This window comes from Atheta coriaria, unplaced genomic scaffold, assembly GCF_025399875.1.
Source record: "Atheta coriaria isolate IRGN ID8LTWV9N9 unplaced genomic scaffold, Caltech_Dcor_3.1 hic_scaffold_5_pilon, whole genome shotgun sequence".
NCBI lineage: Eukaryota > Metazoa > Arthropoda > Insecta > Coleoptera > Staphylinidae > Dalotia > Dalotia coriaria.
In genome coordinates this window covers 4,835,689-4,861,956 of record NW_027045447.1, presented here as the reverse complement: position 1 = coordinate 4,861,956, position 26,268 = coordinate 4,835,689, and the positions used below count along the sequence as shown (strand labels likewise).

The following is a 26,268-nucleotide window of genomic DNA, read 5'->3' as shown; positions in this document are numbered from 1 at the left end:
ACTGATAGTGCAGTAGAAACATAAAGAAGGACAAAACAGAGTAATATGATTCCAAATTGAAGAATGAATTGTTTAAATCCTACTTCTATAACTTAACTTAATTATTTATCTGTTTATTTGCATATTTTAATTTTATAAATATAACATTTAATGTTAATACTTCTTAAAATTGTTGCTAGGTGGCGCCGTCTGTACGATTCCAATTCCCCGACTACCCGTGGTCCCTCTTTCCCTCTTCGGACGACCACATGCGCTCGCCGAAGACCGGCGCACACCAAACGTGCCGGTTCTTCTTGGTATACTCGCAAACGAATCCCACCACTCCGCGTTCAACTTCAGTCTCACTGCCAGCGTCGAGCGGAGCTCGTCGGGAATCGTCAGTTCAGTCCGGAACGTCGAGTGCTCCGGACGCGAAAGCGGTCTACCTTCTTTGGCGCGTACGAATTTCGTATTGACTTCATGCATACGCCGACACAAGTCATAATTTTGCCACCGACAACAATCGACCAACGAGATTTAGGAATGAAAGGATAATTCTGCCACCTTCACAATATTTCATCAAACGCGTGTTCTGTGCTTTAGTGCGAGTTCAACATTTTTTATTTTCATTGATTTGGTGCTTTTGTTATGTGCGAAAATCGGTGCCGCTGACGATAAGTTATCCACCCACCACATCCAAACACGGAGAGGATTTATAAATTGAAAGTTTCATTTTTGTTCGCGAGTTTTTGAGTTTGGCTTTGAATTGCGGGAGCCATGGCGGCCTGCGTGCTGATAAGCTTGCTGGCGGTTTTCCTGTTTGAGGCGCCGACAACCGCAACGGCCATCTTTCTTGGTCACGAACAGGATGTCGGAAGTCCTTTAAGAGTCGCACAGTGTCGTGCGACTTGTTTGGAAAGGGTAAGTTATAAACCTTTCGCCATATTTCAAAGTTTGGTCAAACAAACGTTTAAGATGTTTGATATTTGAAAAAATATATAGTTGTTTCAAAGCGGCGTGGGTTTATTGGCAACTAAGCAATTCGAGCTCACTTGTTTATTTAAAACATTCTGTGTTGATTCAAAGTCTTGTAAATGTTTACCTCAAGCATAGCTTTAAGAAATGCTTAAACATTTGAAATTAACGATTTGATACGATGCTCACTCTTATGCACATGCTGTAATAAATGAAAGAAAAACGTGTTTAAAGATAAAGAGTAAACACGCAAACGTCTCTTGCGATACTCGAAACGAAAATCACTGTGCAACTTCCAATTCTAATTTACACAAGACAAGCAATATTTACCTCGAAAACACAAGATCCTGGCGTGGACGGACAGCTCGGACAATGACGGAACATTTGAATAATGTTCCCTTCGTCTACGAATCTCTAGAGGATTTTCTCGAAGATGAGAAGTCGCGAGACAAGTCTTGGAGAGATGAAGTATTGACTGCCAATATTTGTGCAAGACTTCACGTCCCAAACGTTGTTTTTTCAACTTGAGAAACTTGGTTTTTACTTGTTCGGTCTCCCGCAGAGAATTTCAAAATGAAAAAGAAACATTTTTACTCTTTTCTTTGAAACTTTGAAGCGGCAGCGTTTCATCATTGTCGTTTTTAAAGTTGTTTCGTTTAGAAATTTAGCGAATTTTTGTCGATCGCATTTTGGGCAGGAAAAAAGTCGTTTTAAAGTCTCGACGCGTCGTCGGTTTCCGCAAAAGTTTCCTCGCATTTCCTCGGTGCCATATGTACATGACTGGCGCACATGTATTCGAGGATGTTCCTGTAACGGTGAGGCGGGAGGCAGACAGACAACGTATAAAACATGGAAAACATAGAACGCCGCCGCCCGCCAGCCCGCCCGTCGACTTTGCCTTTTAATCCCGATGGCGCGCGCGATGGCTAATTTGAAATTCTGCTTGCGCGCTTCCATGCCGCTCTCACTTTATGGTGCTCGCGTGTGTTTGTGTCTTGTTTTTCGCCTCTTTCATGTTAGTGTTGTTTTCCGTACCGGAGCGCGGCTTTTGCTTTTTGCGTTTGTTTTCCTACATCCCTAACTAACGTCAATCTACCAAGCTAGACTTTAGCTGCTTGAACCTAACAGATTTTTAAGTAATTGTTACATTTCAAATTTAACGTGACTACTAAAATATTTTAAGAGGAAGTAAAATTTGATGCGCTTTCCGTGAAGTTACTTATTTTATATTCTTCATTTTTTTATTATAAGAATAATTTAAACTTAAAAAAAAAACTAATTTGTCACACAGTGAGTTGAGTTGCTCTCCGTGTTGAACACGATGACCTGACTCCTCGATTTGATTAATTCACAGTCGATTTTCGGTCATGGGCGTTCTGTTATTTCATGAACGGCTATAAGACATTACAGGTTGCCACCGAGATCGGTGTAACGTTCGGCACCTCTGAAACTTTTCGACGACTCATTGAGCCAACATTACTTTTTCTAGCGCTTCCAGCTTGCGAGTAGCAATGGTTAATTTTTTCTGACATGACTTATAATTTTTCATTATTTTGTTGCTATTAACATTGATCGATGAAAATCAAGAGAGGTTATTTGTGATAATATGAAATGTGAAGTAAAAACGCGGATTTCAATAATAATTAATATTCTGCAAGTCATCGCTGTGCAAAAACTATGCATCTTCTGCCGGGTAGCGAAAGTGTTAGTACCGCGGCACCAGCTTCCCGTACCCATGAGAGCGTTTTCCATCTTCTCCTAAGATTATATTCGATTATATTAGACGTTCATTCGATTAACCCTCACAATGTAAGCGCCATTTTCAGTGTTCTCGTCTTAACCGCCACGGTCATAACAGCAGGACGTGCTCTGACGACTTCAGCGCTAGATCGCAGCAAAAAGCAATAACCCGGGACAAAAACAATTATTGTGCACTCAGCTTGCTCCTTCGCGCCGCCCGCTCGTTTGGTGAGCACAGTGACGAGTGCACGCATCTAAATCGGCCGCGTCATCGCCCAATATATATTCAAATGCGACGAATGCCTAGCAAGGAAAGCGAGCAAACGAATTCCCTAAATTCTGACTGCGATGCGAAAGCAAATGAATTCGAATTCGAAATTCAAAAAGGGGGAGCCAGCCAACACGAGTTAGTGATGCCTGGATCGCCCATTTCGCGCCCTTTAAACCGCAGGAATCGGAAGTCGTACATGCCAGTCAGGTCGGACATGCAAACGCATGCGATGGATGCATTTTATCGCAATGTAAACGTGTACACACGCTGTGCCCACGCGGCATAGCGTCTAGGAAAGGCACGAAATACGAAGATCAATCAAGACCACCCCGAGAACCTATTACGAACCAGCGCACGCACGCATTTTCCATATTCGTGGATGCAGTTATTATTAGTATGCTACGTTATTTTTCTACTTAGCGTAATGGCGGACACTGAAAACGTGAGTACAATGACAATCGATTCAGATAATTAACTTTTAGGATTGTACATGTACTAGAACTTTCTCAAAACGAGTAGAAAAGTGCTTAGAATTTGGATTACAAAACAGAACCTGATAAAATGTTTGTTATGAAGTAACAATTTTGTTGGGTTCTTGTAATGAACTTGTGTATAATAACAGGGTGTAGCAGTCTGAACTTGCATCTCAGCACGGAACAATGAAATTGCAAGATAATTACATTGTGCAAAATGCTCAAAAAGGAAAAACTGCCGTCGGCATTAAATTTAACATCGTCCGTAGCTATAAACTAATTTAATTAGGGAATTTGCACACGTCGAGCACGCATCCATGTACTAAATGAACATTTGACGCGTCGTCAATTTTTACGACAATCTCTTATTTTCGAAGCGGGTACCTCCTGCGTCGCGGCGCAGCAAGCAAGAACACGCCGAAATTGCTAATTCAGTCATTCTCGGCAAGTCTGCTTCCTATGCGTGCGTCTTAACAGCACGTTTTTTTCTTCCGCTTGTTCCTACAGCTCTTTAGCCGACGACGGCATTATGGCGCGTGGTGCTTGCGCGGCATGGGCTTTTAATGGCGAGCGGCACCGCTCGGATTTAATTTTTCGTAATGGTGCTGCCGCGCCGCGTCGTTGCGCCATGCCCTCCCTATAATCACGATAATCGTACGATATAATTCGGAATTTATCTCGGGCTGTAATAAAGGCGACCCAAGTCCAAGCCCGGGCCCTGGTCGAGACACTTGTTACTTATAATGCAATCAAAGCGCAGCGGAAAAGCCAAGCATCAGAGCATGTGCAACCGAGTAATGTCTTCAAGCCTAGCTTGAACGCACACACACGGACGCCTAAAGAGAAAAGAGCAGAAGCAGGTAGAAACCAATGAACGGGCATGTGATGTTCGAAAACAGCTTGGAGCTCTAGAGTTGAAGACGCGCACGGATTGTAGTGCATTGGGCCGGGGGGTCAACAAAGATTAGACAACGCCACAGAGTCCAGCCACAGCAACGCACAACACGAGAAGCTCCACATGCAAAGAATGAGGAGAATAATGGTCACAAGGACAAACAACGTTCAGCGGCAGTAAAATAAAAACAAGACAAAAACTTGAGAAAGTTCTACAAAAGGGAACAAAAACTCGGTCCTCTGATTTTATCTAGTTACTTCTTGTCGTATTGATTGAAATACTGTCCTATGCTGCTCGACGTGGCTGCGCACTGAGCGCCTGTTAAAATAGTTTTATCTCACCGAAATAAGAGGAGTCACCAAAAGAAATTGAAACGTTTTTATCTCGCAAAGATGTCCGAGATGCGATCGTACGTTTTATTCATTTGTGACCCGAACGGGCCATTGTGTGACAATCTGAAATAATCTCGTAGCGATAATGATAATGACTAACTATGTGAAAGAAGATGAGGCTCGTTTTTGCCGCATTTTTTCCAAATGTTTTTTACGCGATATTTGGGACTAGAAAAATACCAGGAAAGAACGGCTCCTATTAGCTGGGCCAACTCTACTAGCAATTATAAAGTATTTATTATTTTGTGCGGTTGTTGGATGGATATGGTCGGTCGCTTTCGTATGGTTTGCGCTGCGTCACAATAATTATTTTATAAATTATGGACTTGAGTCTCCAAATTTCGTCCCAAAGTAGTTGTCGTGACAACCTTCCGAATCTAATGTCACACGGAATTCTATGAAACGATCATTATAATCTATTCACGACTACCGCGATGTAGATGACGTTCAGGACAACGAAAGGCAAGTCGTCATGGTTTGTTGGATCTCTGCGTGTCTCTTTGGTCGCGTCTTCTCAAACATACCGCTACTTCTGAGTTGACTTCCTACGTTTGCATGCCAACGTTGCATGCTCCATGGGCCGTAATTAATAAAGCGGTTCGCGTGTTATGATTACATTTAATTAGCTTTTGCATAACCGCTGGTGAATTGCAGTCAGGCGACACTAGCATTCAAGTTCACGGAAACCTCAAGAAATATCTCAAAAGCTAATAAATTAACTGGCAACGCAAACCGTTTGAAATCAAAAGTAATTTAATTCTTGTTATGCGCTCACGCCGTGGGCGCGTTAAGGTCTGCTGGTGCAGTTATCTAATATCCTTAAGATAGTTTGAAGGAAAATGAGCGGCTAGTCTCGTTTCGCGGAGGTGGCGATTATTTTATGCATCGTGATTTCACACTCGAGCTTTGCAGGCAAGTGCAATTACGTATTTGATTTCGCACATCTGATTCGGATATTAAATAACGCGGAATAAGAAACGATCTGACGGTCGCGAGGTTATTCAGCGACCAAAGAGGTGAACGAGGCGATGCGTCTTTAGATAGCTGCGCGTTAGCCTCTTAAAGTGACGTCTTTCGAGATAAAAGGCCTGTGTGGCCGCATTAACGACAAACGCTCGTCGGAATCGTCGCGCTTTCAACTCACTCGAGACGCAAACACCGCATACCTGTCTGCGCGATTTCAAAGACCATCGCTTGTGAAAAGACCCGAAATGCTCGCAGTGAAACACCGAAAACGGGTGGTCGAAATCATCCACAGATACGAGCGATTAATGAAATTCTAAAAATGTCATTTTATTATGTGTGCCGTGCTCACGAGGAGATCGAACTTCTGTTCGAAGACGCTTGGCAGCAGAACCCAAGTAGGTTTTAACATAACTTGCATTTCTGGGTATTTTTGGTGAGCTTATCTGTGCTGCTTCGGACGCCCATTAGTAACCTGAAAATATAGATTAAGATGAAGACCACAACGAAAGCGAACTGGTACGAAAAACCACCTGACAACTCGCAGGCATTACAGGATAAAAATAAAAATGTCTCTCGCAATAAAAACGAAACAAAAACGAGTGGACGGCGGCGCAGCATCACGGTGTGTTAATTAAAGTATATTTTGATCGGCACATAATTACGGCTGAGAAAATGACCGGTTAGCTAGAGACACTTTAAAAGGCCTTCGGATATACGGAAAGAAAGAACTCATGATGTTGCTATTCACGGCGCGGTGCGCAGATTGTAAAGTAATAAGAAATGCAAATTTACTCACCGGGAGCGCATCCCAGATACGCATTAAATATGCGCAATATAGAAGCTCATACTATCATTACATCACGTGCTCAGATCTCACAACTCAGGAACGTTAAATTTTGGTTCCAGAAATATTCACATTAAATACGTATATGGAGAATAGTGAATAGTGTTGGCACGATGTGAGCGATGAACGAAAGTCGACACGCAACAAATCAAATAAATATGCCATTCAATCGTCAACTAATTGAGTCGTAATCCGATTGTCGTGAGCATCGGCTTGCGCGTTGCAGCATTCGCACAAAGCTTCGACAGCGACGCACTGTGAAGCACGATCACACGCACGCGAACCGCAATCCGTTTTGATTTATTAGTTTATCGAAAGAGCCGGATGCATAATTCAACGACCCTCTCAACTATACACACATGAACAGAATTGCGGACGCTACCAAGGTTCAACAAACAACACGTATATCCATCCAGAGAGGAAAACTAGAAATCCGAGCGCAAATGGAGTAGGAATCGCGGAGAGAAAGAAGAGCAACGCAAAGAATAAGAAGAGAAACAGTTGACGGCACAATAAAGCGAACGAATTCGATTTCGATCCTTCGATCTACAGAGTTGAGAGTTTATGCACTTCGTGCTAGTTTCGGACGTTGCAAAGTGTTGGCGTTTGTTTATTTTAATTGAACGCGCACGTTTTACTTTTAGGTACGCGGCGGTGTCGGAACATTATATTGTATTACGCTGCACGTTGCGAGGCTGGGGCGGCAGTCGGGGCAGCAATCAAAACGTCAATTTATCGCGATACGCGCTGCGAGCGGCACAATGTGGGCCGATATTCGTTGCAGATACGGCACGACAACTGAATAGTGCTACACTACTACGCGGTGAGAGCACTAACTATCGCGCATAATGTAGAGGGTAATGACAGATTCTAGTCCACATCATTCGTAAATTGTGTGCTAGTTCGTACTTCCTGCAGTGATTAATCTAATTTTGCTATTTTACTAAGTATGTGACTTAAATATTTTACACTAAACTAAATAATCCGTGAACATTTCGTTTATGGTTTGTTATATTTATCACGGGTATATGTTTACTCTGATTTTTATCGAGTGCACTTTTTTACCTTTTTAAACTATTTTCTGGAAACCTGGTGATTGAAGTGGTGGCACAAAAATGTTTTGCCAAGATAAACCGATCGACAGATCGAGATAACGATGGGCTGATGGCCGCGCATTAGATTTGGATGGACTGGATGGGTCGATAGGCTATCGCTCGAACCTGAGAGTATACAATTCGAAAAGGGAGCTCGAAAAAAGCACGGGTCGAATGATTGACGCATAACAATGGTGTGCGATTCATCAGCCGGACGGGCGAACGGATGGACGGCCAACGATTTTGTGATTGGATTGGGTTCGTGTATTCAGATGACCGATTTATATTTCTAACGAGTTTCTCGCACACGGGTACAGTTACAAGATCAGAAAAAGCACAAAAATTCGTGGTTTAGTAGAGAATTTTTCAGTTTTGAAACAAATATATTGATTACTTGACTTTTTTCAATTCGACTTTTTTTGTTTGCTAATAAGTGTATTGCATCATGCTGTGCTCATGTTCCATTTGCTGTGTGCTCACCCGCCGCTACACGAACGAATTTATGCGCAAATTTATGTCCATTTTTATGATTAATGTCTTTCGATCTTACTGGGCACACCAAGGGCACACATTCACTCATTCGGAGAAGTAGATATTTTGTGTTCTACTCCTAGTTAGCTATAACATTTATTGCCAGCTTCATCTCTATTGGTCTGTATGACAGCGTTTTAAACTTCTCGTATTCACCCGCATGCAGTTGTGCATTTGTATGGACGTATATACGCATCAAAATCATTGTAATAATGGAAGTAATAGTGAAAACACAATGGCACTGCAATAAATACACAGTAGGTGTGTGTTGAATGGGTAAACAAACAAACACTTCAATAGCATGATGGAAACTAAGCGATTGTCAAACAATTTCTATAAATTCGCTATTAGCTCACGATTGGATAAATCAACAAATACAAATTTATTTGCGAATTTGCATATTATTATTAAGCATACAAATATTACATAATTTACATTCCTGTACAATATAATAATACTTTCACGTTGATTCTATCTTTGTAAGTACAGACGTGGACTTTAGACTATCATTACAGTCTTCCCTTTCGTTTTACCCATTCTTAGGATATATTTATTTCCACATAAATAAAACGACACATTGCGATGACAAATGATGTTACTACACGTGTATTTTTAGCCTCGGCTCTTCACATCGCACATTATACCCCGTGTGTGCCATACGTTTACTGGCGGCGGGCGATAGTGAGCAAACAAAGAATAAATATTAAAAAAAGAAGCTTGGCAAAGAAAAATGATTCCGAAACTGACTCTCATGTGCTCAGCTCAGCGTTGGTGCTCTGACTGCTGGCGGTGACTGCTGAGGCACCCCATCTTGGTGATGAAGCTCCGTTCTATTTCGTTTCCTTCGAACGGTCCGTGAGCAGTGAGCACTGTTCAGCAACAGCACCGTACAATGAAAATCATTTAAACCAACATATTTCCGAGGCATCATAAATCTAATTAACCCCGGCCTGAACAAAATAACCTGTCAGATGATGGTAATAAATAATAACTCGTCACCCGTGAGGCCGCGTTGGATCTTGCTGTGACGCAAAACAAGTAAAACGAGTCGAATAAACTAGAAAAACGAAACCAACACCCTTGTACAACTGTGCAACAAATAAGAAGAAAGTTTTCCACTGGAGGGATATAAATTTAAAATGGAAACCAAAATTAATTAGTACTCAGAAAGTACAATAATTCTTGAATATTGAATAAATATATGAGATAGCGTTCTGGCAAATCATACAAACTAAGCGTAAATATATTTTTCTTTAATGTTAAATATATGTTTATGAAGCGTCTTTGGCTGGTTGTTTATGGAAAGGGGGAAGAACGCTTGTGGGGTTATTATAGTACTTACAGTGACGTACACATTATGCTGCATTAACTTGTTGGTCGATGTCCGATGCGCACATTGTGAGCCCCTTCGACTCCCTCACCGCACCCATGCGATGCACATATGGGCAATAACACACACCATACACGACGACCATGATTACATTGTATTATGTATTATATTAACATTTTAAAATAATATTATGTTGGCCGACGTGCGCACATGTGTGCGAAAACGCATGTGTTTATTATTCGAATGCACAATTATAGGCACGTAGGCAGGATGCAAGGCAGAATGCAACCCAAAGGAACAGCAACGATGAAAATGAATAATGCGTGATACAATGCAAAATACGCAACGCACAATGATTACAATAAGAATGATTGCGTTTTGTAGTTGCTACACCCGTGTATCGAACATTGCCCTTCCTATTGTGTTGGGCCGCAAGAGAGCAATATTAACCGATGGTTTACAAAGTTGCATTCATTTCATATTCGAAATATTGTTGGAAATAATCTGGACGTAAATATTTTGAATTTTGATTAATATAAATGGATACATGTAGGATTATGAATAAAAACAATGTACAAATGTGATTTTGCTATACAACTAGATGTTGCTTGCTCGGCAAGAAGCGAATACAAAATTCACGAAGAATTTACATTGAATACACAATATTTCGTCTGATAAATATAATAAAGTCGGCGTTTCGCGTCGTCTTTTTTTGCTTCTTCTTTGCCTGAATGGCCTATATCCCATGATAAATAACGTTTATTATTGGATCTTCTCTGTCTTGCCGTACATTCCTTTCAACGCTGTACATTTCGCGCGATTTCCTTTTGTTCATTGCTCATGAATATGGGAATAAGTTCCCTTTAAGTTCGTTTCTCTACTATGTATTTGACTTGCCAGCTCTACAATAAACGACAAACTGAACGCAGACGCAAGCATTACGCCGAGACGCGAGCATTATTGTCTTTTGGGCTTTTACCGTCCTACTGTCTCAACACTCTACTAAGAAACAATACTGCAGCGCGCATCTTTGAACTAATCTCGCTCTGCATAAGCCTGACGACAGAAAAAAAAAATAAAGTGGTTCCCGACACGTTTATTCTTTGTCCACTCTAATTTGCGGTTCGTGATTAGTCTTTTTGTAACATTTACTGGAAGTTTAGAAGAGAAGCTAAAGTAGATGATATAAAATATCCGTGCGCCATTTTGAATGTGCATGGCCTGCTGGGCACGACTGGGACTTGAGGAAGCGATATTAGTTTCCCTCGATGGCCGACCATCGCCGGCTGAGGCTATAAATTGTTGTGGTTTCGCGTTTCGTGCGTTAAACGTACGCTTCAATCAACCGCCTCGTCGATAATATCGGATATTGTGCTTCGCGGCATCGCCATCAGCAATGGTTTGTCAGAAACGAAACCCGACGAATCGATGGATGCGCACGTCCGACTGTGCACGTCTGTGAAGTGCCAGACGGGGCCATCGGAATGAATGTTGGTTTTTCTTTGCTCGTACTTACTGCCCTTCGGTTCGGCCACAGTCTGCCATTGGCACCCAGACATCGAGTGGATGAGTCCAGTGCGCTAATGAATTCCGAACCCGGAGCGAGCGAACGCGTATTAGCATGTTAATGGGAATCCGCGCTGTTATAATCGTCAAAACCCTTGTAATTACGTCGCTCGTTTTCGTTCGGCTCATCCGAAGAGTGCCGTCAGCGATGCGAGAGGGTTTTGTTCGGCCGCACAGTTCCGAGGTACTTTAGGACATTCTTATAGACGTGAATTGGAGCAGCGTCCCCTCGGACACCTTTGAACATTGACAGACCCATGCCAACCATTCGCATCTTTCCCTCGATGCGCGCGCGCGCTGCGTTAAACTCGCGCGGGGACTCTCCATCAATCAAATTCCCGTTCGATCGCTTGATTTCGTTTACGAATGCCGCTCACGTTTGCATCGTCCTTTGAGCTTTGATCCTTCAGCGTCACTTGTGCATTTGTGCACATTGTTCAAGGGTAACTGACCGTGCAGAATGCAATTTCGTGACTCACCCTACTAGCTTCTATCCGAATGGATATCGAGGGATTCAGCTTCAAAGTTGGGCTGAAAATTACTTCAAAGCAGGAACAAAAACATCAAGAAAATTTAAGCGAATTTTGTTATGTCAAAGCTGTTGTAAATTTCTTATAGAGCAGGTTAAATATTTGGAAAACGTATCTTCTGATGGTGGACCCTCGGATATTTTTGACACAAATGAACATGTGTGCACTACGTGTCGTTGGATGTTCGCTCCCCATTCTGGCAATATGATAACGCAACTAGAGAATGGCTGGAAGTTTGCCAATTTAATAAAGTGAACAACAGCAAGGAAGCTGTCGAGAATAGTAAGGCTCACCCTCAAACTCTAAACGAGTTGCGCTGCAGATATATAAGGAAGGTGGTGGGTAATTCGATGTATCAACAATCTCGGCTACGACGACCTGCCATGCTTCGACGTTCTGCCAAAGTGTTGACTTACACGTTGATCGAACGATATTTATGTCTAAGTATATTGGCACTGGCGTCGAACGTCACCACTACGTTAGCGCCGGTGTTCGCGCAGCTTCAGGCTGGCAGGTTGGCGAAAGCAAAACGAAAAGGAGTAAAATGTAGGGCGGAAAAGTTTACAGAGGACACGACACGAGGTGGGAAAGGCAAGCGGTGCAGACACAATGCCGGGTGGGTTTTCGTAAGGAAACCGAATTATCCTAGGGGACGGACGGCGTCGTCTCCTTGGAAACGCCTAACTAGATTCCGCTGTTAATCCCCTCGAGAAGTGAGGATTCCCAACGCGCGATAGGCGTCCAAAAACGGTTGATTTACTAATGAAAACGTTGCACTGAAAAATTGGAAACTTGTTTTGTCTGCTGATTTACATTCGCACAAGTCGGCTATTGTGTCGGGCAAGGAAGAGTTGACCTCTGCATATATACACTCGCTACCCGGCGTCTGGGAGCTGATACCTTTAAGGTATAATGCACATTAAATGTTAATGATACGATGGAATGTCACACAAATTAATGTAAACACGCGCGCGCTGTCTCGACGGCAACTACCAAAGCTGTAGACTTAAAATAATAATAATTTGAAGTAACGGAGACTACAAAAAAGTGAAACAACGCAAGCAACCAGAAAAGTATTTAAGTTAGAGCCGGTGTGTAATAGGCTTTTATACGACGAGAAACTTTTTGGAGAAGCGAAATCGCTCGTCGTAAATTCGTTTACAAAAGAGTCTTCTCTCTCTCTTTCCATGAAACACGTTGGGGTCTGGGTTTGCCCTCACATTGAAATGCTGCTAGGAGAGTAAAGTAAAAGCTTTTCGCAGATGGGCGCGCGTGTATTCGCATTCGCACGCATGAATTTCATCCCTTTTCTCTGCGAGCGCTGTCGCAGTGCCTAGAGCGCGAAGTGTGAGCACATCGTTTGACCTTTTTTGGGAGGCTTTTGGATGGGCATGCCATTAACAATTCAAATGGTCCAGGCGGGTTTAATAAAGCCCGAGTCCGCTCGTGGCAATCCGCGAATCCATTATCCCCCCGAATCAACTATGTCGATCCCCACACTCGCACCCTGAAATTAATATACGGAAAAAAGTGGATTTGCTTTCGCAGCGGATGCGAGATATGTATATGGTCATTGGGGGGATGTAAGCACAGGAGATCAAAGCAAATAATTTAACGAGTTTAACACGATCTGGTCGATATTTAAAATTTGAAGTGGTTCACACGTCTGATAATTTCAATTATATGTTTTTATGATGTGGATTTGGCCGAGATTGATTCAACTTGAGTATGAACAGGACTGAATCATCAAAGAGACTGGGTATATACAACAACAGATTTGGATTTGGCATTTGGATAGGGCCGTATCCTCAGAGGAAACCCAGCGGATGATATTAGCGACATATGCGCTCATCCTTTGTAGCTCATCGTTCCAGAACACGGTCGCAACAGATTTTCCACCTAGAAGCGATATAACCGATTATCAAAGCCTCCCTTGTGTATGAAGGAACCCTCAAGGCATTGACGGCCGCATTCAACCTTGCAGGCTTGTGCAACTTGCTTTGAACACTTTACTTTAAAGCATTGGACGATCCAAGCATAATCATCACATAGATTCCATTGTCTTAATGTTTCAACTGTCGGATTGATAATGATTCTAATTAATTTTCTCGCTTTGTAAAAACGAATTCAATCAGACCCAGAAAAACATCATTAGAAGTCGCAATTATCTGCATTCACGGCGTGAGACAGAATGAATAACAAAGGCTTGAAGAAATCGGTCGCGAACCGGCCGCTAAAAGATGCAAATCCATTCTGACGCTGCAGCATTTTGGTGTGCCCTTCATGTTGTCTGGTTTGCGGTCGAAGAAAGACTGAGTGCAAACAGAGCGCGCCGCCCGACATCAATTCAAGTCGCATTAGTATTCATATTTCTCAATACGTCGACGGGAGGCATAATGGCCGGAATAGTTTGGGCGTGTTGAAATGTCACCCTAATGAATTCCGCCGCAGCTGCGATGCGTTTTTATGTCCTGTGCTGTACACTCGCGGGCGTGCAAAAACCACCGCGTCGCGTGCGCACCGCTTCGCATTGTGAATTTATGCCCATCGCATGTATGCACACATACATCATACTTACATTTGCATGAGCAATATATTTGTAGACTATTTTTATTTTCCTGTTGGTTCTCAAATTTGTTGTGTATATTTCGGAATTCTGCTTTATTATACTAGTTGCTTGTGTCGTATAGACACTCGTTGAGAAATGTCCTAATCCAGCAGGAATTGTTGTCCTTCCGAATGATACTTGGAGTGTTTACCAAATTGCTTTGTCCACGCAATTTGCTGGGCGCATAAAAGCAAAAGATACGACTGTTCGACATTTATGGTTCTCGCGCGCATTCTTGTGAGTTCACATTTACGATTTGTAATTATGATAAATGAAATTGTTATTTTATCTAAGTACGTTGTTGTATGTTCGGATCGTCTCTTTGTGTTTTGTTTGGTTGCGCTTTACTTTTAGTTTCGCCGCGCACTTGGTAAGGCGTGATCGCAGATTCACGCGCTCAGACAAATTTGACCTCGATCGTCACGATTCTAGTGCACATCCAAGATGAACACCGTTGTAGTTGTTATAATTAAAGTGTGCACACAGAAAAAAAGTGTATCGCGAATCAAAATTTCGTTCTAAACTACAATAACTGAACAATTACACGAATTGTAAAAGCGTGTAGACCAAGATGATCATAATTACATCAGAAACAAGTAGAAAACTATGAATCAGGTTGAAAACATCTTGAATTCGCCCGCAATTCTTAACATTATTCAAATTGGATTTGAAACTTTAATAAAGTTGCCATTTTCTTATCTCTGCAGATAAGACTTTACTTACATGTATTTTGCGAACATTTTTGAATACATTTATCTACTCACCACATATATTTCTATCAAGTTCCATTTGCATACATCTAATATTTAACGTTCTCCGTTGCAGTTTTCGTTCGACGGACCGAACGGCGAATCCATGTGCCTTCAGGGACCCGACTGCTTCATGGTGAGTATCATTTTCTGCTTTCCTTTCGCTGTCATTCGCACACTAGGCGAAATACAAATATAGGACACGTATTCAACTCACGTCTTAACTCGCGCGTTACGACATGAACGACGAGGAAATGACGGCTGCACTTCCTCCCGCGATGCGCTCTTCCGTCTTTTCGGCATAAAGCAAAACTCGAAAAGTTTTGCGCTGTAGTTGGAAAGTACGCAAAAAGCTGCCGAACTACAGAAACCAGCAGCGAGTGCAGAATGCAATCGCATTTTGTTTGGTTCAGGTTTTTGGCGTCTTGTTTTAGAGTTATGGTAAAACTTGAGACGGAACAAAAAAGTTTCATTCGCATTTTTCATTGGCTCTATATGTGTATGGAGAAAGAGGGATGCGAACCGGGTGCGAATGTAACGAAACGTGAACGGACGCAAAACCGGATGAAATTTAGCGAAATCGTTATTTATGGAGCTGTATTATAGCCGATGTGTTTTGGGGTGGCCGCGCAAAATTTATAACTGCAATGGAACGCAAACGAAGTGAATGTAGCGTAGTGCTATGCTTCCAGCACCCTCATTATGTTGAGAAGATCCAACCAAACGGATGGATATAGTTTATATTTTCAGTACGAGTACTTGTGAGAGGAATGGTTTCCAAATTACATTTTGTTGAAAATTAATGTCTGAAATCCAGACCTGATTCAACATTTCTTCATTGTCTTACTGTATTTTCGGGTGTTTATTCGATCCATTCCGCTTGTTTTCGCGTACTACGTTGAACTTCAGAACATCGCGCTTGCCTCCACGATGTGGTTTACTTTAATGCAATTTTCCCGTTTTATTGATCCAACCTTCACACAACGCAGACTGTCGGTCGCTGGCGTCCCACATTCTTGCGCCTCCGAGTAAAGTTGCCAACTTTCGACCACATTATTTTATCGCACACACTTTCTTGTCGTGTCGTCGCCGGCGGTCTGTCGGTTTCGTTCAACCAAAAAAGCTACGTAAATTGAATCCGAAGTTCGCAAGTAGGTATGTATTCCCGACTCCTTTCGTCCAGTCATCACAATTTCGTCGAGTCACAAGAGCGTCGGAGAGTCATAACAATGTGTCTATTGTGTCCGGCGGTTATCGCCGTGAGGTCAGGGCGATGTCGATCCTCGAATGATCGGCTCGAGTGCTGAATGTTCAGCGAATTCGCTTTGCTCGTGCAGTTACCGCACACACCTTCGCATATATAGGTTTATCGTATTATGTACATGAATACCTTGAGTTGGTGGGTGGTGATATTCATACCCTGCAATGTTAGCACAAAATGCCAAACCAGTGCTCAAGCACAAATAAATCTTTCAAGATTTATTTTTCTTTTTTCGTAGAATTGTATTATAATTGTATTGATTTGATTAGTTCATCAAACTTTCACAATTCAATGAATGAACGAATACTTGAAAGAATAAAACGGAATTATGAGAATAGTTTGTGTGCAATATGAGGCAATATTATCCAACATAAGCGCTATGCTTGATACCAGGAGATCGCAATTGGCAGTAAAAACTTTTGTCATTTTGTCATACAAAGTTATACGTAGATACTTTACTCATGTCTCGTGGCGTCATGTGTCGCCTAGCACAGTGTCAGCGTAGTGCTTGCTAGGCGTAGAAGAAAACGCAATAAAAATTTGTTCGAAAGATTTACGACTCTAACGAAAACGCCGCGACAAAAATGCCTGCTACGCTTTGCTCGCAAAGCAGAACGACTTCGAAATTGCTTCTTGCGTCTTCTGTGTGGGGGTCAATAAATTTTTATTATAGCTAATTAACTCGGGTGTGCAGTGTCAAACTGGAGTCGCACTTGATTGCTCTATATTTACGTACAGATCATAAACTTTATTGAAGCCCTTTCTCTGTTAGAGGTGTTTGGAAAGTAAACTGCAATAAAATTGGACACTATTTGACTATATTGACAAATTGATAGTCAAACTGTTTGTGCACATGATGCTGGTTCAGGGAAAGTTACCCCAAATGTCATTTACGTAAAGAAATTAATAGCTAACTATGTGCCTTTCAATAGTAGCAGAATTCCTTTTATTCTTCCGTTCGCCCTGCCTAGATCAACACTCGGCGGGGTTCAATTCTCTATTCGTCGCTTCCTCATTGCATTTCTTCCTTCCTGATGCGTTGAGCCATTTTGGTGACATGTTGATTCCTAATGGTGGCTGGAATTGCTCCAAATGGCTGTGCACCCCCATAAATTGTCACCGAAAGTCAATTGTAAAATATTTTTTCTCTTCTTGGCAAGGGGAATATTTCCAGACGACAACAATACAAGTGCCATGTCGCCATTTCACTACTTTGCAGTCTGTTCCAGTTGCTTATCGACTTTCGTCACCAAGGTCTAGCTCACAGTGCACTTTGTTCCCCTTGGCCAATAAATCGCCAACCTTCAAGTTGTCGCAGCGTTAAAAATAGTTCTAAGACAGTTTTTGTTTTATTCTATTTTCATGCATTTTTACGTAAACCGGAGGTACAGATCTGAGCATTAAACGAAATTTGTTTTCTGTTCAAGAGACGATTTATGAATATGGTGCATGCATATTTTTGACGCATAAATCATGGCCCCGATTGTACCAGGAAACCGTGAAAAATAGAGGAGGGAAAGTCTAACTCGATTTCAACCTCTGGGACGCATCCTAAATGTGCCCTGATCTTTTGGGAATCTTTTGTTTCGCTGTAAAAATGCATGCGGCAGCACAAACGTGCTTGGATTTTTATCACCAGTTTTGCAGTTAAATTTTTCGAAATCGGAATTTCCAGTGGAAGCTTTACTGAATTGGTCGACACACAAAAAAGTAACGTGTATCGGGTCGGACGCGGCGAAGAGATGCGTGTGAGTATTGCCCAGTCGAGTGTGTAATTAAATAAACGAATTTTCTATAGTCGCATACTCTTGCTCGCCCACCCTCACACTCGACAGTTGAAGCTGATACCAAGAGATACAACCAATGATCGCAGCAACATACAATCCATGCTAGCGTATTCTCTTCTAGTAGATCCGGGTAGAAGTCTAGACTGTAGTCGTTCATTTCACGGTATTATTCCTTGGCCCTGACTCGATGTCTCCACATGGCGTAGACCGACACGGCCAAGGCTTTATTGCAGAATGCAAAGGGCGTCGCGGCACGGCCGTCCTTGCGTGTCCCGAGGATAATTTATCCTCTCGCGTGATACAGTCAGACTTGGAGATAATACTTTGCCATTCGGCGACCCTATACCTTATCTTCAACTTTACCATCGTGCCTCGTGGATATGAAATTCTGTTCCTCGTCGTGCGATGTGCTTGCCGAGGGTGGTGCGCAACTGGGAGAGGGACGAAAACTTTATACATAGAAAAGCGAATTGTTATCAACCCCCTCGAGCCAAAACATCAAGACCCGATGTCGCCGTAATGTACATTTTTTAATTAAATTTTCTATTTTTACCCTCTTCAAAAAATGGGCGACATTGCCGACGACTGCCGGAACGCGATTTTAATATAGTAGGGATTTTGTGGGTTGTGATAAAAACGGCGTCACTTTTCGGGTTCTGTGATTAATATGCAGGGAAAATTAAGTGCATTTTCTTTCATTATAAAATTGTCGCATCAATTGAGGAAAGTGTGTGGAACGTGCCTGGTGGTAATTGATAGACCAATTGATTTTAATAAAATTATTACCAGAAAAAGCTTTGCGTCACCATGAGCGATGCATCATTGTTAAGGCGCTCTTAATTGAATTTTCACTTAATAATACCCACATTGTTCTTCATAGTCTTCATTCACTTTTTCAGACAATGACAACCATACTGCTTGTGGGTTCGTCGTGATTTGTTTTTGTGACATTCCCGATTTCATTTATACCCTCATATGTAAATTGTTAATTTAATTACAAATAAACCGGGTTAGACAAAACAATTGCTCAAATTTTATTGTTTGTTGCTGGAACTTATTTTGTATTAAATTTAATTTTATATAAAGGTGCACAAAGGTAAAGTGCAGCTGCATAATATAATTGAAGAGGTACACAAGCGTTTTATGGAAAGTGCTGGCAATTTTACACTCGAAAGCATTTGAATTCTAACACATTTATAAGTTATAAACGTGACGATACGCATGAACCACATCATCCAGGTGTTGACGTTAATTCTAAGACCTGATTTCTATGCGATAAGTTTTTATAAAAGGCGTTCATTTTCACACCTCGTCTAACACTTTATATATTAAAAGATGACATAATGGACCACAATTTAAGAAATTCTTCCTGCTAAACTTCAGCTGTAGTCCAAGAATATTAAAACAACCGATATTTCTCCACAAGGGAATAGTTACCCACCGTACATTAGGCGTGGGATATAGGTATTCATGTTTTTCACCCTCGTGCTCTGCATGAGCACATATCGATGTATTTTGCGCGTCCTGGACGCTTGTGCACTCCTCGCAAACACGACGTAATAACAGCCGACAGTTTGCCAATGAATAAATTGTCCTTCCCTGTGCCGCGTGCGTACGCTCAACGTTTTTACACAAATCCCCACATATCCAACACATCAGCGCCATTTGCAAAATCCAACCCTCCCAATGGACGAAGACTATGCAACTGGATGGATAACACCAGTTTCTGTGTGCTCAACAAACTCAACCGGACATTGCATTACTGAACATCGCGGAGCATAGCTAACAATGTCATCGCTCTACAAATGAATACGCTTCATTGGATTTTAAAAATGTGACTGAAAACGCCGGGAATATTCGTGATGACATTGATGACACAACGCGAAAATAATTTTTACGCCGTAAATCTTTGCGCGTAGGCCAATTTCCGAATGTGATTTACGAGCGCGATCATTAAAGCGCTGCGCGCGGAAAGATTTGCTTACTTTAGCCGGCGTTCGAGCGCTACGAGTCGTGGCCGGACTGCACGAAGATAGCGAAAATATAGCCTGTGATTTGTAATATCCAGCCATAATTCTTCGCGAAAGCGCTGAAAACGCGAAGTAACCGACCGCGACGGGCAGCGCGAACGCGAATATTCCGGCTCGCTTGGCCTATCATTAGTGCGGTTATAAAATACTAAACACTACCTGCCCGTAATCATTCCGCGTACTATAATTTCACTTTTATTTAATTTACGGACCAAGTGCCGGATTCGATGGATTCAACTCGCACCGATAGACACATATGTTAGTTCACAGAGGCAGCCAGGATGGAAATGTCGAACTCACGAGTTGGCTGTCGATGTTAATGCACTTTCCGTATTATTTCTACTCTTTTTCCCGTGACTTCCTATGCTGTAGTGTCTAATGAATGTCGGATTAGAAAAATACATTCGCTTTCGTGCTGTTCCAAAGTGTTTTTAAGCGATGAGCACTTTTGGGATTTGTGTCGTTGATGGTGAGAACGATGACGACCTTTTCATGTCATTCTCAAACGGCACAATGCGCACGGAATCCAATTAAAGAGTTTCAAGCAACGCGTCGCAGAGAAAAATCATATCGTAATCAGCTTAATCTCGCTCCTTCGCTTGCCTGCCTGTGGGGATTCGAAACGTGAACATGTAATTTCAATTAGGAAATCCGCTTATATGATGCAAACTCAACTTGCTGAAGTGATGTGAAGCAAAATGCATCAGAGGCACGTAGTAAACTGTTAGTGTTAAATTGAATTTAATATTATGCAGTAGGTACAATTGCACAAACTAGCATTTTTGGTTCAGAAAGTTATAGTGTTTCTTTGGCAGTCGCCGGCATCGTCTTTGGGCGAGACAACAATGCGTTATCTCGCATCCTCGTGATCTTTCGTCTGGCTTTTGTGCTTGAAACTACTTTAGCACAACCTTTCATTTTACGTCGCTTTTTTGCACTAACCGAACTGAATCGGTCCTGTGTCGGGGCTGTCGATTGTTAAAATCCAACGCGACTCGGGCAAGGAATACGCTTAGGTAAATAACATGCCTGGATACATAATAATGAGCGGGTTTCATATACTTTATACCGCACTAAACGAGCATCTATGAGCGTCTCCGACCTCATATTCGCAATTTCAGAATTTGACCCGCCTGGATTGACTTTCACATTGTTTGTTTGTGCCGTAATGAACCGCAATTTATTTACGAGTATATAATCGCTATGAAACTACGAAACGAAGTGTAAGCGAGGACTATGTGCTAACAGCCAATTCTGAATGTTCTCCGCATGAAAATAGTTTAAAATCTATGGACATTCCATATTTTCTTAAACTCTCCACACATTGTATAAGCAATTCGATATATTTTCTTAACTAAACCTTGGTTTTATTTGTTTTCAGTGTTGGGAGAATTGCGAACTTTTGCAATCGAACTTCCAAGTATGGGGTGCCATGTGCGAAGAGCGAGAAATATGCGTAAGTATTTTTACTATATCAGAAATATTTGTGTGTGTATATGCACGCAGAGTTGGTGTTCGCTATGTGTGCATAATTCGCGAGGAAGTCGCCCCGGCTAAGATTAATGGCTTTAATTTAATATTGTCTACTCTGTTCCGTTCCTTACGGCTCCCGGTCTGCAATGCTGGTGCTACACACAACTACCACTATAATTCTCCGCCGGAGAGCATCGCGTAGCGTATTCTATAGTTAGATAACTGTACATTCATTCGCTAGACTGTTTATTAACTCCAATTCAACGTTCCATTTAACAAAGAGACGCCTTGCTAACTATTAGACTCCCGCGCACGAGACTATAAAAGTTCATCATTGGAACTATGCCGATTAACAATCGACGAGGAAAATGTGTAGGAGTCATCAACTGAATTAGCGAAATAAGATTTCCATTCGTTGATTTCATCTCGTCTGGCATGAACTTATTTTTTTTATGCGCTATGATTCAACTTAAAGAAATTTCTACGACTGCGGACGGAATAAATCAAGCGAATTAAAGAAAAAGAATCGTCTATGAAACTGTCATCCAAATTTATAAGTTTGTAGCGTCTCCAGAGTTTCCACATTTTTGCTGACTAGGCTTTTAATCAAACTGAGTGACATCGTTTTAGTTTGGACGGTTATCTTTTATGACACAGGTTCCTAACGAGTTTCCTTTTTTTTTACGTTACAGTTTCCAGGCTGTCAGGAGGCATGCCGCTTCCACGCCGAGGCATCGACGCGAGCTCAACAAACCCAGCCGGTCATCCACACCAAAGGCGAAGGCGTGATAAGGGTGAACGGTGCGCTTGCAAAATGGCCCCGTCCCACTTCCGTCAGTCTGACTACACCGCTCGTATATGTCGTTATGAGGAAAAGCGCCTCGGGTCCATGGCGACAAATCATTCAAACGCTAGATTTGACCACTCGCGTGCCCATGAATGCCGAAGGTGCAATGCTGAGAGTGCTTGTTGTTGACCCACAAGGATTGGTAACAATCTACAGTCCAGATGAAATTAGCGTGCGTGAGAACAAGAAGCGCAAGAAGAGTATTAACACAGAAATCAAGGCTACGACCTCGAAAAGTATTCTAAGTGATGTCGATGCCCCGTGGGTGTTGAGGGAAGTGTCTTTGATCCATCAGAAGGTTCTGGTTATTGGCGAAATCGCTTGGGAACCAAAGACAACCAGAGGTGTATACCTTGTAACCTGGGAAGTTGATGGAGGCGGCTTGAAGGGCAATCTGTTTACTGACTCCACCTGCGTGACTCTGTCGCTTTGGCCTGATACAATTTATCACATTCAAGTTGAGCTGGTTTCACATATGCCTGGCGTTGAGAATTTGAAGTCTGAAATGATGGATTTGGATACCGGTAGAGCACAGAAAGTCAGCACTGAAAGCCAGGAAGACCTCAATATTATCCCAGGAGAAAACCGTGAAGACGTCGACTTCAACTCTCCGTTGTTGTCTGTGCTCGTAAGCGCCGTTAAGGGAGAGAACACGAGGCACAAATGGCACAACGCCGAGATCATCTTAGGCACGTGTACTGCCATCTTGCTGTTCTCTATCTTGTTGGCGTTAATTTTCTGGCGATGCAGACATCATTCCGGCAACGCCATTGATAACATGATCACCGGTTCATCATCCATTCGGCGTCATAAATTGGTCGAGGATTTCTCTGAATATTCAGGTAAATTTTATATTTCCGTTTCGCATGTGACGAGCATAAAACAACTTAGTACTTTTCCAAGGTACCTACAAAGAAAGATTGAACATAAATTTACCTCGTTCCTGTAAAAACATAAACATAAATGTGAAGTTGCGTTCGCATTAGACATTTTAGTAGCATCTATTTCTAACGGACTTCAACCTGATGTAAACCTTCCGCGCCGCCAACAAGGTTCGATTCATGCCGCTGCATTTATGTCCTTCTCGTTATGCCCGACGTGCACGCGAGACATAAACATGCACGCCGCGTGGCAGACAATAAACGACAGCGATCGTAATTATACGTAAATAGGGAAGTCATTCGCTCTGAAATTGAAACCAACAAAAAAATTCAAATTATTCCAATTCTGGCGAATGCTTTAATCACTATCCGAACGATCTTTCAATTGCGTTGGAATAATCAGCGCTTCCTTATTGCTCAATAAACTCAAATTTCACGGTGGTATTGAATCAATGCTGCAATAAAGTTAGTTCTGACATGGAAAATGAAAAATGAATTTAATCTGCTGTTTATTTATGAGTGGCATTCTTTGTTTGCAGGTTTCCAACCAATAATGACCGTTGTGGGTACCGTGAACGAGCGGACGCCTGGTGCCAGTGAACCGCCGACGCCGGCTGAGCCGCCTGCGGCAGCAACGCACGCATGCCGACCGCACGACGTCGCCTTCTACGGCGTGCCGTCGCAAGCAAACAACGCGACATCGCCAACGGACGCCGCCGACAGACACGCGCAAAACGTTCAGGTGTGACGACATAGCAGCGACTGCATAAAGCTATCATCGGCAGCAAACGACGCCGCTTCCTCAACCGCCACCGGCAGCTCCGCCAGCAATGCGACGACATCGATGACAACCACGTAAAACATGCGCGCAGTGTATACAAATAAAGTTCCTAAGTTATTAAAACTATATTTAAAACAAACGCCAAAACGAGAATAGATAAATGAAGAGCAGAAATATTTGCGCGTAAAATTTTGAAAATTTGGTGCTATCGTATCGGTCATCTGCATGAAGTCTAAAATTAGTGGGTGGAGGAAGCGTGCGAGAAGATAACGCAACAAAGGACGTATTGCTGTATGTGTAAATGTGTAAAAAACTAGTCTAATCAAATGCAACCGAAATGTAAGTGAACTGAACATGCGACGAGTGCATAATTCGAACTGGAGTTGCGAAAAACTGGAAATGTTCATCGCCGTGGGTAATAAATGTATGATGCGTACTTCACAATATCGTATCAATATTATTGCTGCCAAGAATTAACATTGTTCAACGTGCATCAGCCCATGGGGCCACCATTTTCACGTCCCTGGAATAGGATAACATTTTGTACATAAAATGATTAAAATTACTCCAAATATATTATTCATACCATTCTTTGGCGATATATGTAAAATATGGAAATAGTTAGCTGGATGCGCAACGTGTACATGTATAAATAATCTATTTAATTAAATTAATACGAGAAGAAATATAAAAAGATAACTAGAATATCTACGCAAATACATTTACGATGCTAACGTTTGTAAATTTAATTTCAAGACATCAAGCAAAACGAAATAAATCAAAGAATTAATATGAAGAAGTAACGTACGCGATTATGCAATATGCAAACGAGAAATTAAGTCCATAAAAGAAACAAAGCGAAATTATTTAAATCTCATTCCGAACACTCATTCTCATTATAACGAAAAATAAATATATTATTGTAACGAAAAAAGAAATCTTATAACTGTGTACCTCTATTGTGAGAAGGATACTCGAAGCTCTCGAAGCATTTCAAAACGAGCCGAACAAAAACGTCGAAAAAATCGTTTCTCGCAAGTCGGAGAAGCATTGGTATTCCATTCGATATACTTGTCAATATTCGGACTGTAGATTGAAGTAGTCTGATTAATGTTTATATTAGTTAGCTTCATATTTCAAAATCCGAGCAGCGGCTCTCAGCGGCGCGGCACGCATACACACATACACGAGAGCCACAAGAACGGCGAGATGATTCCCCGACACGAATACGAAAACTTGTTTCGGTTGCATTTCATACACGACGCGAGCCGCTTTTGCCCGTCGCGACTCGCGGCTCGAACATGATCACAAATTATTAATCTGATAACCTTGCGCGCTCGACTACAAGCGATTTTTTCGTGTTGCGGTTGTACTCTCGTTCCGGCGTGTGCGTTTCTATACGTGCAAGAGACGGGCAAGGGCAATGCGCACGTCGACAATAAAATCGCAGGTGTATTAATTGCTTTTCACATGCATTTCGTATGCTGCAACCAGTTTGAAATTGTTTTCAACAGTTTGTGTTGATACAGGTCATGAACAGGCATCTAGGCTTTTATAACCGACCTAGATTTTAACTATTGATTCTTTTTATTTTTATTTTAAAACTTGAAATTGTTAAATGTGAGAAAATCGTAACACCGCGGGGAATCATAATTATGCACTTTGTGATTTGTTATAATTTGTAATATTGTTAAGGTTAATATTATATTAGGTACTATATAAGTAAAGAAATGACTGATTTATTTATTGTTTTATGAGGAAGTGTATGAAATGTGTATGTGCACAAGATTGCTCGCCGGCTCGCCAATTCTAAACCGCGCATGATTTCACTCATTGATATTTTCGTTTTATTGTACATACATATTTACTTGTATCATATGAATTTTCTCAACTCTCTATTAATATCATAAGTTATTTTTCTATTACAACATGGTCTTAGTCACTTCCATGGCTAAATGTACATAATAATATATAATTATTATTCGTGAAGCAAATGCGTTTTATTTATAGGTACCATTTTATTTTCCAGTCCTTCCACCAAGTAACTTTTCGGTTACTAGGCTGGGTGTACAATGTGGGTGTACGTGGGTTTGTGGTTTTTCTTTCAGAGAAAGATTGACCTCATTCGACTGCAATTTATTAACCCATTACGTGGAAATTAAGGTTGTTTCCTATATTTTTTACGTTAGCATAACATAAAATGTCCAAGTAGTGGACGTGGGAGCAACTTTATTAATTGATCGTGTTCTCGAAGATGAAACGCTT

The 26,268-nt window shown here is 41.7% G+C and overlaps 1 protein-coding gene across 2 annotated transcripts; it reads left to right on the top strand.

Moving 5' to 3' along the window:
* Positions 1–263: 263 nt before the first annotated feature.
* On the top strand, positions 264–25,997 carry LOC135792726 (uncharacterized). 2 transcript variants are annotated; one of them, XM_065303415.1, is made up of 5 exons: positions 264–900; positions 15,020–15,079; positions 21,403–21,477; positions 22,187–23,183; positions 23,762–25,997. In XM_065303415.1, exons 1-5 carry the CDS (start codon positions 757–759, stop codon positions 23,968–23,970), a joined length of 1,485 nt encoding a protein of 494 aa, XP_065159487.1. In that variant the 5' UTR covers positions 264–756; the 3' UTR covers positions 23,971–25,997. The 2 variants fall into 2 exon arrangements, with proteins under 2 accessions (XP_065159487.1, XP_065159488.1); XM_065303416.1 differs by lacking the exon at positions 264–900 and adding an exon at positions 14,555–14,809.
* Positions 25,998–26,268: the final 271 nt, after the last annotated feature.

Coding starts and splice junctions, on each gene's coding strand:
- LOC135792726 (XM_065303415.1), top strand. CDS start 757: ATGGCGGCCTGCGTGCTGATAAGCTTGCTGGCGGTTTTCCTGTTTGAG. Junction 21,478..22,186: donor GCGAAGAGCGAGAAATATGC/GTAAGTATTTTT, acceptor TTTACGTTACAG/TTTCCAGGCTGTCAGGAGGC. Junction 23,184..23,761: donor GGATTTCTCTGAATATTCAG/GTAAATTTTATA, acceptor CTTTGTTTGCAG/GTTTCCAACCAATAATGACC.